The sequence below is a fragment of the Nilaparvata lugens genome, chromosome 4, assembly GCF_014356525.2.
Source record: "Nilaparvata lugens isolate BPH chromosome 4, ASM1435652v1, whole genome shotgun sequence".
Taxonomy (NCBI): Eukaryota; Metazoa; Arthropoda; class Insecta; order Hemiptera; family Delphacidae; genus Nilaparvata; species Nilaparvata lugens.
The window spans coordinates 15,479,963-15,502,842 of record NC_052507.1 but is presented as its reverse complement, the minus strand read 5'-3'; the positions used below and the strand labels follow the sequence as shown (position 1 = coordinate 15,502,842).

At 34.1% G+C, this 22,880-nt stretch overlaps 2 protein-coding genes across 4 annotated transcripts; one reads left to right on the top strand and one right to left on the bottom strand.

The window, feature by feature from the left end:
• Positions 1-756: 756 nt before the first annotated feature.
• Positions 757-12,457, bottom strand: LOC111045031 (ribosome production factor 2 homolog). Its single transcript, XM_039425691.1, has 5 exons — positions 12,335-12,457; positions 7,145-7,277; positions 5,632-5,823; positions 2,932-3,093; positions 757-967 (listed from the first exon to the last, which is right to left on the bottom strand). The coding sequence occupies exons 1-5, from the start codon at positions 12,358-12,360 to the stop codon at positions 779-781; spliced, it is 702 nt and encodes a 233-aa protein (XP_039281625.1). The 5' UTR covers positions 12,361-12,457; the 3' UTR covers positions 757-778.
• Positions 11,301-22,397, top strand: LOC111045032. 3 transcript variants are annotated; one of them, XM_039426750.1, is made up of 5 exons: positions 11,301-11,353; positions 13,777-13,840; positions 14,757-15,001; positions 19,522-19,728; positions 22,152-22,397. In XM_039426750.1, exons 2-5 carry the CDS (start codon positions 13,797-13,799, stop codon positions 22,208-22,210), a joined length of 555 nt encoding a protein of 184 aa, XP_039282684.1. In that variant the 5' UTR covers positions 11,301-11,353; positions 13,777-13,796; the 3' UTR covers positions 22,211-22,397. The 3 variants fall into 3 exon arrangements, with proteins under 3 accessions (XP_039282684.1, XP_039282685.1, XP_022186028.2); XM_022330336.2 differs by lacking the exon at positions 11,301-11,353 and adding an exon at positions 13,119-13,656; XM_039426751.1 differs by lacking the exons at positions 11,301-11,353; positions 13,777-13,840 and adding an exon at positions 13,117-13,656.
• The last annotated feature ends 483 nt before the right edge of the window (positions 22,398-22,880 follow it).

The following is a 22,880-nucleotide window of genomic DNA, read 5'->3' as shown; positions in this document are numbered from 1 at the left end:
AAACTGCAGTAATAGAAACAGTTTCAGACTTCATTATTACATAAATCTAGTTGAACATTGTCAGTACAGTATAATATTCAGTACCTACCCAATCCTTCGGCAAAGCTAAACCACCTCTCTGAAATAGATGAAATAATGTTAATGCACTGTCATCTCCCTGAGGAAATGTGGCATGTATCTGATTGTAAATATAATTATATTGTATTTGTATCTATTCATGAATTTATTGTCTTCTGTTCTCCATGATGATCATGTTGATATATGACGATAAAAAATTGAAAGTAAAAGAGTTCAAAATCAGTTTCTCTTTCAATTCTACTGGAAAAATAAATTTGTGTATTATTATAAATATTTGTAGTTTTCATGTCTACCCCCTCCCAGAAAGTCTTTTTTAAGAGCAGTATTCAAATCATTTCTCATTCGATGGTAATTATCATGGTTTCAATGTAGACCACGAATTTCAAAGAGGTCTTGAAAGCTTGATAATTATTAATAAACATTTCATGAAAATAGAAAATTAAATCAATCAATCAATTATGTTCCAAAACCTACTTGACCAATCAGGATTAAAATTTTGGGAATTCGTCGTCTGAACATCAGTGAAGATTTTTTCTAAAATTTCAGGGATGATTCTGGATTTTCAAGAAGCCTACTGATCAATACGGTACATAAAAGAAAAGAAAACGGTATTGTTCACGCTATGTTTGATTTAGATCTTAGGTATTTTTGACGTCATTAAAGAACCATACGAACAAACTGAATTTACAGAACATTTATTTTACGTTTTTACAATTGGAGAGCCTTTACTTTTCACTCGCTGCTCACGTTGCTGTTTCTTTTCTGCAACCGTCTTCTTGAGACCCTTCATCTTTCTAGTTTGTAATTTATTGACATCCTGTTTTGTAATGTGAATCCTGCCCATTCTCGTACCAAATTTGTCGTAGTTTATGTTCTTTGTCTTATGCGGCTGAAAAAGACAAAATTATTATTAAAATACAGTTAAGTTAGAGGTCTATATTGACTAAGTAATAATATGACATTTAAACAGTATTCATTTAGTTCCTATAAGTATACTGAGAGAACAAGGTATTTATTTATTTTTTTAAACATTAAAAATCTTCCAAAACATAAGTATAGATAAATGAAGTTTTGTTTTCAATAACCAAAACAATTCGATATTTTTTTAATGGTTTAGTAGCGTGACGAGGATATAGGACAAATATATTGTATAATATACATATTAATATATCCTTGCCAATACGCCATAGACAATTTCAAACATCAGCAAAGATTGAAGTCAGATTATGATTACTATGGAAGCAAAATCGTCTATTCATGCCCATAGTTCATGATGATAACAAGAGACTAAAAAGCAAGCCAGTATTATTTGGTATTGGAATTGGAATAGCAAAACTAATTTAAAATGTACATCTTGTTTGGATTGTTCATGTCCTATAATCTATAAACTTAACTGCTGCACCTCCTAAGGGTGCGAACAAAACGGTATGGTCGATATAAAGATTTCAGCTCGCTAGCGTTCTTTTATAAGGTGCTAACAAAACGAGTAAGTAGCGGTGAAGATCGATGCCACTAAACAGCTGAGCAATGATGAAAACAATTTAGAGTCATTTATACAGATATAAAAGGTCGTTGACGAGCTGAAATCTACATAATTATCATGACCGTTTCGTTCGTACTCTTACGAATCTACAGATCAATGAGTACGTTCTGGGTGGACCGAATCCACTGCCCCTGGTGCACCACAAAATGGCTGCCAAACCACCTATTTACGGTGCACCGCTAGTGTTCCCATGGGATGGTTGACATGAACCGATACATGCAGTTTGACGCGCACTTTTGAAATCTATATTATTCTGTGTAAACACTGGATCTTGTTTGGTTTCACACAAAAGTAGGTTGTCTTAAAAAACACAAACACTGGATGATGTTTTACGAAACCATTTACTTGTCAAATTAGAAACTATTCAAGACTTGGAATGAGAATAACAATTAAATGATGGAAAATATAATAATTATATACAGACTAATATTATACTAGTAGTTCTGTGAACAGTAGACCTCACGCTGTATTCTCATCAAAAAGTACCTGATTGAAACTATAGACCTTATGGAAATACAGCAATAGACTGGCTTCTCCACACATCTGTGTAATCACTTGTCAGCTGATTTATGATGAATAATTCTATAGTCTGATTTTTACTCCAATATTGGCGTATGAAGGAGGCTCCTTTTTCCTTTTATATTATCCTTGAAATGCAAAATTTCCAAAAAAACCTTGTATATACGTCGACGCGCAATTAAAAAAGGAACATCCTGTCAAATTTCATGAAAATCTATTACCGCGTTTCGCAGTAAATGCGCAACATATAAACATTTAAACATTAAGATAAATGCCAAACCGTCGACTTGATTCTTAGACCTCACTTCGCTCGGTCAATTAGCTCATAATATCAATAAGTTTTTAATTTGGGGCTTCAAAGTTTCTATTTTGACAACAGTTTCTATTTTATACAACAGTGTATTGGCAAAGAATAAATTACTAAGTACCTCGTATTTGCTTTGATCCTCCATTTTAACTTTTACCTTTCTGGTGAGTGTCAACTGTTCACTTCAGATGTTCATATGACAGCAGCAGACGCTCAAACTTTCGACCAATAGGAGCTCTCCGGTTCCGATTAGTCTTTTGTGGATCATATGTTTCCGATCGGTTCATGAATTCTGCACCGGTGCAGGGTAATCAAAGATAGCGACCGGTTTATGAACTGTCAAAAGCTCACATGGAACGCGGTTTGTCTGCCTCGGTGCACCAGGGGCAGTGGATCTGGTCCACCCAGAATGTACTCAATATTGGATCGAAATAACGTACAGAGTATTAAATAGAATATTGAAGATGAGTTGAGATGAGCTTACCTTGACTTGCTTGGGCTGTTTGCATGACCTGTTGAATAGGTCATCAGAGGCCAGTTTGGTTCTCCTCAATTTGAAATCAATCGATGGTCCAATTTCTTCCAATTCGACGCGAGGCGCTTTTTTGCCAGACTTTTTCAACAAGATTCTGAAAAAATTGTCGCATCATCAATTTTCTTCAAAAATGAAGATTGACTTCATTAATTTTCAAACACCAAAATTTTGAAAATTTCCAAATTTTTGTCATTTCTACCAAATTCAGCTGTAGGAAAGAAAAAACTATTCTTGTCTCAAGGACCCTATAACAATTGAAAAGGTGTTTGGATATTCGCATACTATAACAGATAACTCAGCTCGTCAATCATAAGTCAACTTTGATGCAAATATGGAGCATTTATTCCCGAGTGTAAAACCCCTATTTTCCAACACGAAAAAATTGCCTATTCATTTGTAGCAAACAAATGCAATAGTCAGAAAAGAAAAAAAGAGGCTACAGCCCAAAATTTCTTCTATTTATTAATTTTGTCTCAAATATTACAAACATTTAGGTCACAATACAGTCTATCACTTTCCGATTAAAATATTGAACTTGCTCTTGAATCATACAAAAGAATTTCATATTTTATTTGTATTGGAATAAAGTGAATTATTTGTAATAGTGAATAACAGTATGATGGTCAGATATGAACTTGCACTTTTTGTGTAGAAACAAACATTCAGCAAACATATAACATATATCAACAAAGTAACATTGATGACAGTTCATTAAAGCTCACTTGTATATCCTCAAGTATATTTTTTCACCAATGTCATCAACAGTGAACATGAGGACATGCTCCTATCTGTCTATACACATCTAAATAATATTGATCATAGTTACATTAAAACTCATTTTCAACTCCTAAAATATATTTTAGTTTAAATATATATAGTTTTATATTGTATATTTTATATTTAGTTTTAAAACATGAGGACATACTTCTAACTATATACATCATCCATATAATATTGAAGATAAATTATAGTTACATTAAAACTCACAACTCCTCAAGTATATTTTTACCGGTATCATCAACTTTGAACATGAGGACATACTCCTCTCTATATACAGTAATCAGTAATATATACAGTAATCAATAAAACCTCTCTATATACAGTAATCAAAGTAATTTATTTATTTATCACATTGTGTACTTAACATAAGGAAAGGAACAACAGGTTCATGCCCAAAACTGTCCCATTTCCAATTTATACTATACTGTCCAAATCAAAATGTTGGTTATGTCACTTTCACTATTCAAAATACAATTTACGCTTTTCAATACTCAGATAAACGAACAAAAATGTTGAATCAAATAGATACTATTAGACTCTAAAACCTAATCTCAAAAAAAAAAAAAAAAATAGTTTGAAGCCTTTCGCTGTGGTAATACAATGTATATGATGACATATGAGTACACACATGTTTATCATGCATGTCCTGTCATTAGTGGTTAGTCTTTACTTCATACTAAACGATTGTTAAATTACTGAAAGTTGAAAGATTGTTGAATGCAGCCAGGGTTACAAATTAAAAATGAAATGATAGTTGAAATAATGAAAAATGGGAGATTGTTGAATGTAGTCAAGGCTAATCAACTTCTGTATCTGTAGTACGAGGAGGTCCCATCATTGTGTCAAAGATTTAAGATTAAGTACATGTTTTATACAGTAATAACGGGCAACTGAGTATACAAATTGGCTATTTCTTGTGTAAGGAAATATGGGTTGAATTACACCTAACGATAAATTTCCCATTCTTCGATCAAATTTGACTTAAAATACATGATTTTGAACCGCCTTGACGAGCCGAGAAAAATGAGCTGAAGTACGAGGAGATCCAAACATTGTGTCAAAAGTTATGAGTGTTTGAAATGTTGATCCTTGAGGTCTCCTTATGCGCGCCTCTCCACTAGGAAATACTGAAATAAAGTGCATGCTACGAGTGATTCTCATAGAACATGATTTTATCAACCTATATCATTGTGCGAAATCTCAATGTGAGGACAATGAAGTTAGTGATTATGGTTGAAGCTAAAAATGATGTGTTTTTCAATACAATATAAACATATAATACATATGAGATAGAGCACTCTACCTGGTCTCAGATTGAAGAGCACAGAATTACGCCCAGAGGGATTTCGAATTATACATTTGTATGATGACAATCGGAAGATATTGTTGATAAAATACTAAAATTCATCAAAATCAACTTTTTATTGGGATTTTACTCATTTATAAAAATTGTAACTCAGTACTCATTAAATATAGAGAGCTCCGACATTGTAATCGACATTTTATAATCTAAAAAAAGACGGGAGCGTATTTTTCTGTCCGATGACTGGATTTGGCGGACATAGATAGGCCTAGCTGAAAACTTGAAAATGAACCTAAAATACGAGGTTATTGGGCCACTCTGTATTTAGCACAAGGAAATTTTGCATGAAAAAATTGGTTCTGGACTTCTCTTATGCATTCAAACAATATTCTATTTAAAAAATCAAAACTACAATAATTATTGCAAGCACCAATATGCTTGAACTATAGTGACTAAACTAACCACAAAGATCAAATATCTGAGATATATAATTCTTATTAAAATTCCGATCGCAATAATTGATTGGGTATGTCAATGTGCAGCATTTAGAAACACTCAGTATTTACTTTCCTATTTCCATCGATAAGTAACCACTTACCTAGAACAATATTATTCGGTCTCTTCTTATTATGTGATGCAAACGCAAATAGCGAGGCGTCATGCTTCTTCCCAAATCTTTCAATCGGCGTCACGTCTTCAAATGGAAGAATGTCATTTTTCTGATTCAGCTGAACAGCTTCTGGTTTCTTTAGAATATGCTGAAAATAATCGAGTAGTTACATAAGTAGAGGCGATGAAAATGCAGGTCTGAAATGAAATTTGTCAACTAGGCTGATGGCTTCGGTGAACCCTGAATAAATTTATTTCAAATGAAAATTAATGTTACAAAAGAAAGTTATTTTCTGTGATGTAATAACTTCTAATTGTTTTGATAAAGTTCTTTTATACAGGGTGTTAACGAACTCCCTACCAATACTCTAGGGCATTATTCCTGGGTAAGAAACATATCTAAATATCATATTTAAATTGTCCGGAAGTCTTCAGTTACTCACACAGCGGCCATTTTGCTTTTTTCACTTATTTTTTTTCTAAATAATAATTGAACATACGAAATTGAAACTTTGCACAATCATTTACAACAACAAGACAAAGCTACAAAAAAAATGATAATTTTTCAAAATCATAAAACAAAATTGCGGCCATTTAAAATTTTGGTAGTGAATTCGTAAACATTCTGTATATATATATATAATATTCTAAGGGACGAATTCCTTATACTCTGTCCAGACTGCGATGAGCGCTGGAAGATTTAGCCGACCCTCGATCCTCCACGCGCAGGCACACACGCCCGGCCTACCTGCGCCATTGATATACTATTTATACTACTTAGTATACAGGTAGACAGACCCTCCCTTTACCCATACACACAAAAGGAGACTGCGCTTGTGTGTGTGAGTAGTAGGAGGGTCGGCTTAATCTTTCAGCGCTCATCGCAGTCTTTTGTTTTGATAAATAACTCAATTTATTAGGTACTCATCATATGTCGAGATGTTTCTACGAAGATTGATAAGTGGGGCTTCGCTACCAATAACGCCAGACTGCACTCAACTTTCTCGTTTAAAAGAATTGATGCGACAAAATATGTGAATATTTCAATTTTCTAGTCTACATAATCGTATTTTGTAGTGGTAATGTATCTTCAAAATTTTCATTACGGTTCATAGCCAATTGCATGATTCTGTGGACATAAAATTCGATTTACATCTAAAATAAAGGGGTAATACGGTATAAGGCTAGGCGCACACCAGTTAGTCAGAGACATGATCACGTTTAGTCACAATACATCACGTAGCTGCTTGTGACGCAACTCACACTGATTAGTCATTGCAATTAGACATGATTCATAAGCAACTAAGTGAAGTATTATGACTAAACGTGACTAATCTTACCTTGACTAACCGGTGTACGCCCAGCCTTGGACTTTTCAATTTAACAGTATTTTAAAACTATTCAAGTTTCCAAGACTATTCAAAACCTTGTGGAAGTGACTAACAATGATAGTACAATAATTCTACTCACCAGGTCTTTTAAACAATTACGAGCTATGTCACTTGTACTTTTTCCCTTTATAAACAACGTCTGCTTCACATTTTCTATCAGTTTTGGCTGCTTATTTTGTAAAATTCTTTTACCTCGTCTTGTGGTTGGTTTGCTGTAGAACAAAAAAGTTTTGTTATGATGAGCAAAATATTATCAAGAGGTTTCAAGCACAATAATTCTAAAGTAATCATCTTGACATGAGTTTAAGTTTCAACTGACCGTCCTAACATTATATAATTAGTTTCAAAGATCGATGTCTCAATAGATTTGACATTTAGATAGATTTGAAATGGTTCAGAAGAAATATTTTGCTGAGTTTGGTTCGGTGTTAGAGAGCAGATGACATGCACATAATATATATTATTAAAGTTTATAAGTGATGCTGCATGTATGCTGATTTGAAATCAATTCTGACATTTTCAAAAATTATGTTGAGGAATTCAATAATCAATAATTTATTCAAATCAACACAAGATACACAAAATAAATTAAAATACTAAACAATACAATCAAATTAAAATTTAAAAAAAAATACAAAAAACAGGGTTTATGATGGGGTGTGCTGGAGGTGGGCCGTCCACTAGAACCGTTTTCGTCCGAACTAGCATCGGCCGAAAACTACCGAACGCGACCGAACGACCCCCAACAAAGAAAGGAATAGATGCTCGTCCATTGCAACAGGTTCATACGGTCGTGCATATGCTCGTCCATTGCAACAGGTTCATACGTCTCCGTTGCTGTCTCCGGCGATCAATTTTTCGATCCGAATTGAATGGGATTTTCCGGCTCTATCCGGCCGAACTAACTAGTCGAGCTGAGACAACAAAGTGTTCCTAACCTAAATTTGTTTCACAGGCTTGTTTGTTTTAGATTTTGAAGTTGTTCTGTTTTATAAAGTTGTAACTATGGACAATGAAAAGTTGATAAGTTTGATTCAAGAGCATGTTCCATTGTGGGATATGCGAGACAAAAGATATTATCGTTGTGATCTTCAAAAGAATCTGTAAACAAAGATTGCTTGGTAATGAATAACTAATTCAGTGGATATTTGTTGAAGGTAAGATTATTGTAATAAAAAACTAATTTAGGTATTTGATTATTCAATTTTTTTATTTTTATTCAATCAGTAGTTTGAGCAGAAATCTAAAGCCTTAAACGTCGATATGGTAGAAGTTACTGTGAGTACAGTTTTGTTATATCAAGTTTAGTTTTTCTACTAATCTGTGAGAAAGTGATCCGAAATAAGGTTTATTATTTTAGTACTTACAAAGATTTTTAATTTGTGATAAGCTTATTAATATGGCTTATTAAGTACTCAGAAGTTATGATAAGCTTATGGAATCGACCTGTAATAATTCATAGTACCTACTAGATAAATTATTGACATTGTTCATTTTTACAAGCGACTAACTACAGAATGCTAACCTTACCCAACACAAAGTTTACCATAAGTTATAACATTTTTACATTGCTACTTGTTGCTGAAGATGTCCTATCACGAGATGTTCTCTAGCAGGAGAACTTTATGTTAACAATAATCACTTTTCAATACTTGAATAATTAACATGGAGTTTGTAATGGAAAGTAAAATTGAAGAGCATTAAAAATAATATCTTCATACAGCATTATTGTTTATGATTTTACAAATACCATGTCACTGAAGAGGATTGCTACGCAATAGAAACGTAACCTAACCTTTTATGTGTGAAGGATAGGTTTTAAAATATTGAGTTGAGTTTCATCTTTAAACTGGCATCTATTAAGTAAAATGAATATAGGCCCTATACAATCAATTTTTTTTTAATAGACAAGAAAGGTTTTTCTCCAAGCAAAGTGTTAATTCGAATTTTTCCAAAACTCATCTTTACAAAGAGCGTTTATAGAAATGTTTGATAGGTAGGCCTATTTCATTTATTTAATTGAACATTATAGGGTTATAGGTTGTCTATGCGCTTTGATAGGCTTTAGCCAAAATTACCAAATTGATAGGGAATTTTGATTAAATCAAGATAAATAAGGAACCGTTCCCAACAATTTTTCACTACAAAAATAAGTAAAAATCAAGTAATGAGACATACATGGCAACATAGCTTGCAACTTGCTACTTAAGTTTAGAATACTAAACATGGGCATTATTCAAATCAGTAATTGAATTATTTATTAAATTATGCTTTATCCTATAATAGCAAATTTTTAAGTAGAATTTTGGATTAAATATAATCAAGGTTAGGTGGGTAGTTGGGTTATTTCTGATAGTAACACGTGGTTCTATACCGTACCTCGTATAATAACAAAATGTAGGTAATACATACGAGATTATTTGAATACATTAATTGGTAAATAAATTTTATCAATTCATACTTACACAACGCGTTGCATTACAGGAGCCATCTTCAACTTATCAAAACAAAATACTGTACACAGTAAACACTGAAGAGGCAGAGGTTCAGTTTTTATGAGGTTATGTTATGTTAAGTTGTTAGTTTTCATCTCGAAATCAAAGTCGATAATCGTCTTTGGAGCTACATCGACTAAAGAACAATGCTCGATATTAAAGTAAACGCGCTAGATTTAAATTGTCGTACTTTTCAGTTTAATTATTCAGTTTTCACTGCTACAACTAATGAAAAATTATTTTGAAGAGGATTGCTAAGAAATAGAAACGTAACCTATCCTTTTCTGTGTGAAGGATAGGTTTTAAAATATTGAGTTGAGTTTTATCTTTAAACTGGCATCTATTGAAGTAAAATGGGCTGAAATGCACGTCCAGTGCCAACATACCTGTCATCACATTTTTGGTTGGGATCGATTTAGTATGTTATTTTGAGCACAAAATCAAAAAAATTAAACGGCGCTCACTATTGTTTTAAAAAAAAAACTAAGTTCAAAGTAGCAGAACTTTACATGCATTTAACCTATAAGTAGCTAAGGTTAGGAAAGCTTAGGTTGGGAAAACTCAGATTAGGAATAGTGATTGCGGAGCAGCTCCTTGAATATTGTGAACAGTGCAGCTTGTTTGCGGCCACCCAGTTTGGTTTTAGAAAAGGAAGATCGACTGCTGATGCTGTCGATTTCCTTCTGCGTAAAATTTATGAGTGCTTTGATAGGCGTGAGCTTGCTGAGCTCACATTATGTGACCTCAGCAAGGCTTTTGACACGCTTGATCATGCAATCCTTCTGAAAAAACTCAAGCACTATGGGGTCAGTGGATCCCCTCTTAGATTGATTCAATCCTACCTGGGGGGCCGCAGGCAGGCTGTACTGGCTAATGGTGTGTTGTCTGGTATAAGAAACTGTGTCAACTGTGGTGTGCCTCAGGGCTCTGTCCTGGGGCCACTTCTGTTTTTGATTTCAGTAAACGATGTAGCTTGCATGGATGGCAGAAGTGTTGTTTGCTATGCAGACGACACCACTTTTTACGATCATGGTCATGGAGTTGATGTACTGAGGGCCGAGATGTTGGAGACCAGGTTGTTTGCTACGGACTGGTTTTCTGCAAACCTCTTTCTTCTCAACGATGATAAAACGCAGTCAATCATATTCAGCCTCAGAAATGGGGATGAGTATGATTTTTTCCCGGTGAAGCTGCTTGGGTTCGTTCTAGATAGAAAGCTCTCTTGGGCTGACCACATTGAGGCTGTCTGTTGCAGGCTGAGCAGAGTGGTTTTCCTGCTCAGGAAATTGAAATCCTGTATTCCTGCTTCTTATCTTAAGGTCTGCTATTTCTGTTTTTTCCAGAGCATTGTCCTGTATGGCCTCACGCTTTGAGGTGGAGACACAGATGTTTCACGAGTGTTACTCATTCAGAAGAGGGCCCTGAGGATCCTTTGTGGTGCTGAGCGTCTTGCCCATTGTCGTCCCCTCTTTGTGAGAGAGAGAATCCTCACAGTCTTCTCCCTCTATGTACTTCAGACCCTCTGCAGAACACATGCAAATGTGGGGGAGCTTGTAACAAGGCAGAATTTTCACTCACATGAGACTAGAGGGAGACAGAGGCTGGACGAGCCCTACCAAAGACTGAGCAGGACACGATCGAGCTATGGCCACCTATCTGTCAGGCTCTTCAACAAGCTGCAGGTGATGGCTAGGAATCTGCCTGCCGGAAAATTTCGGAGGGTCCTGAGAGACTTATTGTTGGATAATCCTTTGTACTCACTCCGTGAGTTTTTCATGTTGGACAGCAACTTGGTAAGCGCCTATTTTTAATTAATTTCTTTCCTCAGCTTGCTTTTATTTGTTTTTCTTTTGGACTAGTAGGTCGACTGGCCTACTTGTTTCTGTTTGTTTTCTCATGACGTGTCCCTGGGGGTTTTTATGCCCACCTTATGGACTCAACATAAAATAACAAATCATAGTTTGATGATTTAAATAATCAAAATGGCTGCTACTCATAGGTTAAATGCACGTAAAATTGTGCTACTTTGAACTTACTTTATTTAAAAAACAATAGTGAGCGCCGTTTAATTTTTGTGATTTTGTGCTCAAAAAAACATACTTAATCGATCCCAACCAAAAATTTGATAATAGGTATGTTGGCACTGGACGTGCACTTACACCGTAAAATGAATGTAGGCCTTCTACAACCCATTTTTTTAAAATGGACAAGAAAGGTTTTTTCCCAGCAAAGTGTTAATTCCAAATTTTCTAAATCTGATCTTTACAAAGAGCGTCGATAGAAAGTATTGAAATGTAGGCCTATTCCATTTATTAAATCGTACATTATAGGGTTATAGGTTGTCTATGCGGTATGTTAGGCTTTAGCCAAAATTGCCAAATTTATAGGAACTTTTGATTAAATCAAGATAAATAAGAAACCATCCCCAACAATATTTCACTACAAAAATAAGTAAAAATCAAGTAATGAGACAGACATGGCAACATAGTTTGCAACTTGCTACTCAAGTTTAGAACAATAAACATGGGCATTATTCTAATCAGTAATTGAATTATTTATTATATTATGCTTTATTCTCAAATAGCAAATTTTTAAGTAAAATTTTGGATTAAATATAATCAAGGTTAGGTGGGTAGTTGGGTTATTTCTGATAGTAACACGTGGTTCTATACCGTACCTCGTATAATAACAAAATGTAGGTAATACATACGAGATTATTTGAGAAAGTAATGAATACATTAATTGGTAAATAAATTTTATCAATTCATACTTACACAACGCGTTGCATTACAGGAGCCATCTTCAACTTATCAAAAACAAAATACTGTAAACACTGAAGAGGCAGAGGTTCAGTTTTTATGAGGTTATGTTATGTTAAAGTTTTCATCTCGAAATCAAAGTCGATAATCGTCTTTGGAGCTACATCGACTAAAGAACAATGCTCGATATTAAGGTAAACGCGCTAGATTTAAATTGTCGTACTTTTCAGTTTAATTATTCAGTTTTCACTGCTACAACTAATGAAAAATTATTTTGAATTAAAGAATAATACTGATTTGAAAATTTGTTCATCTATTTTTTTCCCGAAAAGGCATTTTTACGGCAAATGAATAATTTGTCATTATTAGTTAGACAGACAAAAATAAATGTATTTCTAAAAAATGCAATTTAAAATATAAAAATCGTATGTACCAAGGAAAGATTCAAAACAAAAAACAACAACAACAAAATAACCACAAAACAAAAACATATACACTAATTTAAGCTAAATCATTTTTTTAAAATAGTCTGCATGGGCTAATGCCTCTGGAAAACCAGAGTTACAATCTAGAAAAGACGGCTTTTGATTGGCTCTCGTAAAATTAATCAAGGTTTAAATTTAACCGGCTTTTGTGCAACTAGCACTAAGATTTTTAGAGACGAAGGAAACAATACGTTCCTTTCGATGCATTCAGAAGCGTATCGACAACTATTACTTCATTCAGTGAATTATTGTGCAGCTTAAAAATACGATTAAGTTAATTAGGTAGGGTATGGTGCATACAGATTAAAGATTATTAGGTCTATATAGTGTTTATTAGTTGACTTGGCTATTTCTACATCGTGATAAAAAATATTGTTGTTACCGTACTATTATTGTCAGGATACTAGAATAAGTTGATTAAAAAAATGTTACTCTTGATTAAATAGAAAGAAGTAGGAAGGTATCAATTTTTTTCTTAACTTATAATGCGTTGTAAGTTTTTTGACCAACAGAAATTACAGTATTTTTATGCTTCCCCAAGGAAGTGGCTAACCGAGCTGCCAGATCTATTTCCTGAAGGTTTGATATCATGCCGCAATAAAAGCTACAAATTGTAAACATCTCTTTAATTTTAAATTATTTTTATAATGTTGTTTTACCAGCTTTGCTTGTACGGTACCACAAATAACTACAGTCTTGTTTGTTGTGAATAAAACGCTTTTCCCCGGAGTTTCAATTGAGTCCCCTTTATCTGATGAATTTGATCAACTATATCCTGTGAATGAAATTTGCACATACCAATTATGAGTAGATTATGTGGATATTTTCCCGCTATTCTAATATTATTTCCAGGTAAGATAATATTGAAAAGTGGGGGTACTGATTATATGTATGGTAGGCCTACTCATTTTTACTACAGGAGATAATTTTAAGAAAATCAATCAATTAATAGCGTGTCATTGACATTTACAGATGTGCTATGTACAGGATCTATGCAAGCAGCTTATCATAAAATACAGGTTAAAGATTTAATAAAGTAAGTAGAACAATAATATTCAATAATATTTCTTACCACTTGCCATTTGATGATGGTATAATTAATATCTTATAGTATTTAAGAAAGCCTGTACTGTACTTATTGAGTGATTAGGCCTACTCATGAGCTACTGCTTCTACTTATGAACTCATTCATATTATTTTTTCATTTAAATTTGTATTGAATTTCTGCAAATTTTCAAAAAATAAGGTAACATTTGTAATCATATTTCAGTAGATATTTGTTTCCATTTAGTCTAAATAATATTTATATAAGTATTAAACCTAGTGGAAATAGCGTATTTCTAAATTGAATTTAGAAATATTCAATTAATGCATCTCTTAATAAAATATTGACAGCATTTATCACGATATTGACAGACAATATGTTTTCACGACATTAAAAATTGGGTTATGGTTTCTGCATTCTGCACTCTAGTAACTGTACCACTAATGTATTAAGAATCTCAATGAATACCGTAGCTTATGGCGAAGAAAATGTATTTCAACATTTAAAATGGCGCAGCAGATTTGAGCAATTAGGGTATATAATAACATAATATTCATGCCATACAACTAAAGTTTTCAACATTTTTATTCAAATAGCTTTTCCATAGAGTGATATAAATTTTATTAGTTTGCTTAGCATTTTTATCAGTGTAGTAGGCTATCTGGTATTCATGTTTTTACTAATTCACTTCAGTTTTTTTAAATAACTATTTTTCCTCCACGGTAGTAGAAAATCGAAGTGGCATGACATAAAACAGGTTTCGGTGGAATTTTGATTTTCAACTTTAACATCCTAGTTCTTCAGTAGTCATAATGGATATTTATAAAATAGGTTCCTATATTTGATATTTGTATAGTACGTATTGTATGCATTCCTGTATGTATTGCAATATGTGAATTTGTTGTAGATCTGACCAATCACAGACAACATTTTGTCAGATACCATCAGCACCGAACACAAACTATTTCCAGAAGAAATCTGATTCAGACAAGGACAAACAGATTCTACCTCCAAGTTCAGTAGTGAATGGAAATGCAGCAGTGGTGCACATTGAATGCAGTGATAAAGAGAGACAGAGTACCTCTTTCCAAGGCGAATATTACATGGTCTGCTATGATGGCAAATGGTACCCACGCAGAAACGTGTGCGTTAGTGAGTATTAATGTTTTATGAAATAAGATTTTCGTAGTGTAGCTTATTATTTTCATAAGTATTTCTTCAACTATATTTCATTGGAGATTTCTCCAATATTGTATGATTGTATCCTCAAAAGTTGAAAAACATTACCCTTCTGTTTATTGACCATACTTGATCAACTTGAATATTTTAATTACTAATTAATACGTCTACAACTCATTATTATTCGCTCTGTGAATACAATATAAACTTTATAAAAACATTCATTAACATGGGCTACTTTTTAAATTAATAAAACAATATAAAATCCTATAGCACCCTTTAAAGTTTTTTAAAAATGAAGGGTGCTATAAGATACATATATATATATATATATATATATATATTATATATATATATATATATATATATATATTAGGATTTTACGGTGAATCACTGCCTTCCATCTTTTAGTCGGATTTTCCATGTTTGTCGGTCATTCCACTCCCCATCAGTGAGATTTCTAGCCTCCATGGCGTCGTCCACCTCGTCTCGCCAAGATCGCCTTGGCCTCCCTCGCTTCCATCTACCCAATGGGCTCCAATTCGTCACAATTCCGATCCACTTACTTGCACTAGCCCTTCTCGCGTGCCCATACCATACCAGTCTCTTGTCCTCAATGAACTTCATTATATCCGATTGAACTTTCATTCTGTTCCTAATCTCTTCATTCCGTACTCTATCCAACCTGGTGACACCGCAACACCTTCTCCCACACTCCATTTCCACAGCCAGAATCTTACCCCTACTTCGCTTGTTCGTCACCCATACTTCTGCACCATATGTCATTATGCTTCTGACTATTGTAAGGAATATCATTTGTTTGGTCTTTCTGTGGATACTCTTACTCCAGATTATGGGATGCAGTTGTCTTATACAACTTCTAGTTTGCCCTAGCCTTCTCTTTATTTCTTCATCTGTACCCCCGTTTTGCGTAATAGTATAACCCAAGTATTTAAATTTATCTGTGCCTTTAATTTCAACGTCATCATCTACTTTGAGATTCTGCGTGACTTCACTATTTGTTTGCAAGTACTCCGTCTTGTCTAGGTGTCTAGTGAACAGATGCTACTCCCTCATAGGTATTCCCATTCCCTGACATTTCCTTTTCCATGCTCTCAAGGTGTCTTCCAAATAGATTTTGAAAAGAGTTGGGGACGTTCGGTACTGCAGCCCTGAAGTAGGCCTTTAGATGTTTCAAATGGTACTGTAATGGCTTTACCAATTCTGAGTCCAATTCGATTCTGTTTGTAGAGTTCCTTTGTGGCCCTTATAATACTTGATGATATTTTGAGGTTTTCCATTGCTTTCCACAACTTATTCCTGGGGACGGTATCATACACTTTTCGGAGATCCACAAATGCCAGGTGTACTGAACGGTTTTTTGCACTTTTCTTCTCTATTATTTGTTGGAAAGTATATATATGGTCAATACAAGATTTACCGACTGAGAAACCAGCTTGTTCATCCCCAATCTTTCCATCTATCTCTTTCTCCAACTTAATCTTCAAGAGTTTTCCATAGATCTGTGCTATTGTTGGTAGCACCGCTATACCCCTATAGTTTTCACATTTATTTCTACTTCCTTTTTTGTAAATTGATGTCATGTGTGAAACCTTCCATTTGGCTGGCATGCTTTCTCCATTCATCACTCTGTGGAACAACACGGTTAGGATTCTGAATAACTTTTCTGAGCCGTACTTGATCAATTCTGGATTGATTCCTCCAGGTCCTGGTGATTCATTATTCTTCAAGAAGTGTTTTATCACTTTTCTCACATCCGCCTGTAACAAAGGAATCTCCTCCCATTCCTGCTCCACTGATCCCTCCAGATCACCCATAAATTTCTCTCTATCCTCTGTCAGCAACCTTTTATAATATTTCTCCCATTCTCCTGGTTTAATCTGTGACACCACTACCTTTTCCCTTCTATTAGTTCGCAGACTCTTTAATACTTTCCAAGACTCTGAACTTCTTGTCCCGCCCAGGTATTGATCAATTTGTCTACATGTATTCTCCCAATGTGTATTCACCTCTCCTGCAATCAGTCTCTTAACCTCTCTATTATTATCCATATACTTCCGTCTGTCTTCCGGATTTTTTTGTATTCAGCCACCTCTCATACAGAATCTTCTTGCTCCTTATCTTTTGTTTTGTACCGTCTGATAAATTCAAATTGTTTTTATATTTATGGACCCTCTCATCTTTCTCTCCCAAAGCTTCAAATGCTGCTTGCTGAATACTCTGCGTTATGTGGTCGTAGGTGTCCTCTGGACTATCAAATGAAAATTCCTCCAACCTTTGATCCAACCTACTCTGATAAAGCGCTCTTATATACTCTCCTCCTGGAGTAGTTCAAGGTGATATTTTCTCAGTTTTGCTTCCGGAGTTTTGCTTTCTTCAACATTAGATTCACCATCTTGCCTGTTTTCCCTTCTGTTGCCATTCCAGGGAAACTCCAGTTTGGCTATAACCAATTAACCATCCTGTGATCAGACCCGCATTCTGGACCCCTTTTCACCCGGACATCTTTCACCAGTATTGTTGTTTTTTGCCTCATTATTATATAATCAATAATTGATTTGAGACCCCGAGTCTCTTGTATCCATGTAAATATGTGGATGCCTATAGAATCCATTGAGCACTCTCAAACTCTGCAGTTCACATATAGCTCAATCAATCTCTCACCACTATCATTTATACTCTCCTCTCCAAAACAACCCACAACTGTATCTCCAATCCTTCTGCCAGTTCTGCCATTGAGATCACCTGCCAATATGATTTCCTTTCGGCCCTTCATTTCTTCCACATTGACCCTCATCATTCAAAAAAAAAATCTTTGTCTTGCACTTGACTGTCGTTGGTTGGACCATAAACTCCCAGAATGATTATTTCTCTACCATACATTTCTAGCTCAACTTCAATAATTCTTTCATTAACCGAGTTTCCAAGATTTTATAAACCTCTTCAGTTGCTATCTAATAAGTATACCTACTCCAGCTTTGGCTCTTTGGTCCTTATCCACCCCACTCCAGAACAGCAATGTCCCTTCCACCTCCTCTCAGCCACTTCCCTTCTTCTTCATCTCGCTAGTCACCAGTACGGTACGTCCAAGTTCATTCTATGGGATTGTTGTGTGACCTCCAGTGCCTTATTTGCCCATCCCTGCATATTCCAAGTTCCCACCAATAATTTCCTCCGACCCTTCTTGTACTTTTTGATGGATTTTATATTGTTTTATTAATATAAACTTTGTAAAAGAAGTGCTTTTGCATGTCATTTGATCTTATTCTGTCTCTAATAAAATTAGACTCATCATGTTATATTATTGGAAGTCAGGGGAAGAAAAACGTTTGATGAGTCATGTAATTTAAGCGCTATAAACATAATTTATTGCAAGTAGGTTGCCCTGTAGGATGTGTAGGTTAATATGAATACCTTTCAATTTAAATTTGTGAGATGTTGTTAATGGATAGTCTTAAATATGTGAATGATGTAGGCATAACTTATTTTACTGAAAACCTGAGAATTGAGAATTAAAAGTATAGAGAAAATGTTGTTTATACTTGTAGAGAGCATCCGTGGTTTTCACAGTTTTAATTTTTGGTACGGTAATGATGGTTTCTTCATCCATTCCGAGCTGCGATGTTTCTATAGTAGGTACCTAACACACTTTTTTCTATGTATTTCAACACGACATGCAGTCAAATAAATTGTCAAATACACAGTCTGTGTATTTGACTGAATGTCGTGTTGAAATACATAGAAAAAAGTGTTTTAATTATTGCTCTCCATATAATTTCTAATACTCTTCAATGCTTATTTACTTGGATACTTTCCATTTTTTAATCCTCATAGGCTACCGTACCTTAGGAAAACGTTCTTCTCCAATCTCAGTTATTCTGAGAAGTTATTCTTATCAAAATTGCATTTAGTTTGATGAATGTACCGTATTTAGAAATAATAATATTATAGGCCTTCCTAATACCGGTGTGTGAAGAATTTCGAGCAATTTTAAAAGGAGCAAAACTTTTGATGGAAGGGTGCTAACGATAATCATGCTGAATTAAAAGTAACGGTACCGTACCGTAACTGATGTAATTAAATCATCTGATAGCTGATACATAGCTGTAGACATACAGCTACGGTATATGTATACAGCTACATAAAATTTGAACAATTTACAAAGAAGATATTCAGATTGTTGAACCTCAAAATTTATTTGAAGATTCCTTCATCTGTAATTCTGCCGTGTTGTCACCGGTATGGTTTAATAGCAATAATTGTCTTGCAGAACCATATGGTATAGCTATGCAGTACGGTAGTGGATTAAAATGGTACCCAATCTTAATAGAATTTTATTATGAATTCAAGAATCTCAAAAGTTACTTGCTGTAAAGCTATAGATTTTTCTATAATAAAAGCTTAAAACCTATATTTCTATAGTAACACATCAATGACTCCCTCCTTCTCAAGAGATTTCTGATTATTTGCAGAGCTTTGTCCGGCTTTGAGTTTACCAAACTCGATGTTCAAATGTTACCTCAAAAATGAACCAGTATCATGTGAAGAGAACATTCGGCCCAAAACAAGGGCTGATAGAAAATGCAAATCCAGCCACATTCCAGACCAATTCAGTATCTCTAAAAATATTTGCCAAGACAATGGCGAATGGAAACACGAAATGACTGATTGCGTTCTAGGTAACAATTCCATTTTCTTCTACTGTTTTCACTCTTCTTCAATTAAATTTTCACAACAGTACATTGCATTTATTGTAAATTCAAGAAGCATTTTAATGCACTACTTGGTCTTATCTATAGCGTATTGGAACCAAGGAGTACATTTCGTAATTTCTGATTAAAATTGTGAAAATTGAAGAATTAAGAATAGGCTGATTGCATGATGTAGCGCCTATTCATTATTTGAGAATGAGAGTTGATCAACCCAGTTTTAATCTGATAAATAAATAAATTAAAGTAGGCTACTATCCTTAATCTCATGCTGTATTATTGTAACCGATGACATATTCAATGTTTTCAAGGACAAAGAGTGTTGACGAAATTGAGTGGTGAAATTGAATAAATGATGTTGAAAGATTGATTATTATCAACTCAATAGAATAATCTTCAATAGAAAGTCAACCGAAACCACCTAATAGATTCATTCTTAGTCCAGTCAATATAAACATGGAAAAGGGATTGTGCTTGCAATATAATTGTAGTTCTGATTTTTTTATATATTGTTTGGATACATAAGAGAAGTCTAGAATCAATTTATCCATGCAAAATAGCATACAGAGTGCCCCAAAAACCTCGTGTTTTCGGCTCATTTTCCAGTTCTCAGCTATTTATGTCAAATCCAGTCATCGGACAAAAATTCACTCCCGCCTAAAATTTCGAATAAAATTAAATCATTCGGAGCTCTCTATCTTCAATGAGTAACGAGTTACAATTTTTCAAGAATAAATCAATTCTGATGAATTTTAGTTTTTAAACAATATATATTACTGATATTAAGTGCTTCTAAAAAGGGTGATTCTGATAGAACATGAACTTATATCAATGTGCGAAATCTCAATGTGAGGACAATGAGGTGTTTTTCAAAATACAAGGAGCATTGTTATCATATGTACCCGGAAATCTATATAAGATAGAGCGCTCTACTTGGTCTCAGGTTTTAGAGCACACAATCACGCCCAGAAGAATTTTGGATTATACTTTTTAATGGTGACAATCGTAAGATATTGTTGATTAAAAACAGTGGCGTAACGTTTTCAAACCGGCCCCCCCCGCAAAAAAAAATCCGGGTCCCTCCTCTAAAATCGTACCACCTTTCTCCAGCCCCCTTCTCCCTTAATCACAAGCATTAAACTCTAATGTGAACGCGTACATCTTTCATGAGTGAATTACATAGCTTAGTTGAAAAAATAAAACTTGTTCTCGATTGAATTCTACGTCAAGAATTATGTTTTAAGCTACAAATATAGAATCCAACCTTTAGAGCTAGAACTAGAGTTAGTAAGTAGTATCTGGTTTCAGATAATTCTAAGTTTCATGAATTATTAAAATAATAAAGATAATAATTTATAAAAACATTTGATTTGATGTTTGCAATCACTGCTTTCTGGGTACAAGTAGCACCTTGGTTCTTTCTCCCACACTATATGATATATATGTTCAGGAATTCAATGGGAAAATAATTTCTTTCCTCCAATGCTTACTTAAAGATAGTATAAATGAAGATAACGATCTACTTTAGAAGCATTCTGACAATCTTTGTTTGAATCAGAGAGAAAAGAAGTAAATCTTATCTATAAGTAAGTGGTTTGAATAGTCTCAGTCTGGATTGTCTCACCGGATGTATAGATTTTAATAATTTTTAACCAAACAACATTTCTAATTTTTCAATAAGCTCACTACCAGCACACAATTATTGAAGCTCTGTCAATGGAACTGTAATTATTATTACGATGAGTAGATTTGAACAATGATTGTTTTTCTTTCTTGCCTAATTCATTATTTTCTACTTGTATTCTCTTGATATTAATTTATAACCAGACTGATAACATTGTTCTATTGCATATTTCTTCTTACACAATGAATGAAACCTGTCATTTTCCACAATAAAACTTCTGCTTTTTTATCAAAAGTTACTTCCATTATTATTTAATTTTTCTTTTTAAAGTATGCAATATATAATTATCATTTCGGGCCCTAACCCGGCCCCCCTGGACCGGGTAATCTTATTTTATCAGAAAATCTATATTAGCCTACATATTATCCGGGCCCTAGCCCGGCCCCCCCCGCGCCGCGGGGGAGCACGTTACGCCACTGATTAAAAACTAAAGTTCATCAGAGTTTATCTTTTCTCAAAATTTTACTCAGCAATGGAGAATATTCTTCAAACCCAGAATTTCTGAAAATCATCAGTCATTTTAAAAACAGTTCTATTTATTTAATTTTCGTACCTATTGAGCTATTATAGCCGTTTCTTGTATAACACAATACTGAAGCGTATCTCTAACTAATTTACTTTTTACCAAGAGTCTATAATAATTACCTATCTATTGTAAATAATATTCTAGAGTATAAGTACCAAAAGATGAATTGCATATTTTTCAAAGGACACGGAGTGTTGGATAGCGTTTCTGCTGATGTTGATAAGCTGTTGGAAATTATGTGAAGTCTTCAATGGAAAGTCAACCAAAGCCAACAATCAGCTTCCCTCTGATGTCAAGGCAGTCCAGCGAAGAATTTTCTCCAAACCTAATTTGTGAGAATCTTTGTAACTTTTCAAATAGTTGCGAATGTGACCAAATAATTTTTGTATACTTCAAAATAAATTACATAATAATTGTTATTCTTGATAATAATAGTGATTTAATTGGTCTTACACCCCATCAACTTATATACAGAGTGTTTCAGAAGTAGTGTCGAACATTCTAGGGTATTGTTCCTGGATGATAGGAGACTACAAATGTCGTATTTGAAGTGTCTAAAACTCAGCGATTATCCTTATAGCTGCCATTTTGTTTTTTTAACTTTGGAATTTTTATCTCAAGAACTAAATGTTTCATTGATCTGAAATTTGGCATGCATATTTATGCTATGAAAACTCAACTTTAAAAAATAAAATGAAAAATTTTCGATGTACATATTCAAAATGGCGACCATTTAAAATTTTTGATGGCAAATTTCACGAAAACCGTTCACTTTACAGAAAATTTACAAGAGACAAAAAAGTTGGCAAATGAAAAAACAAAGTGGCAGCTAAGGATAATCGCTGAGTTTTGGACACTTCAAATACGACATCTGTAGTCTCCTATTATCAAGGAACAATACCCTAAAATGTT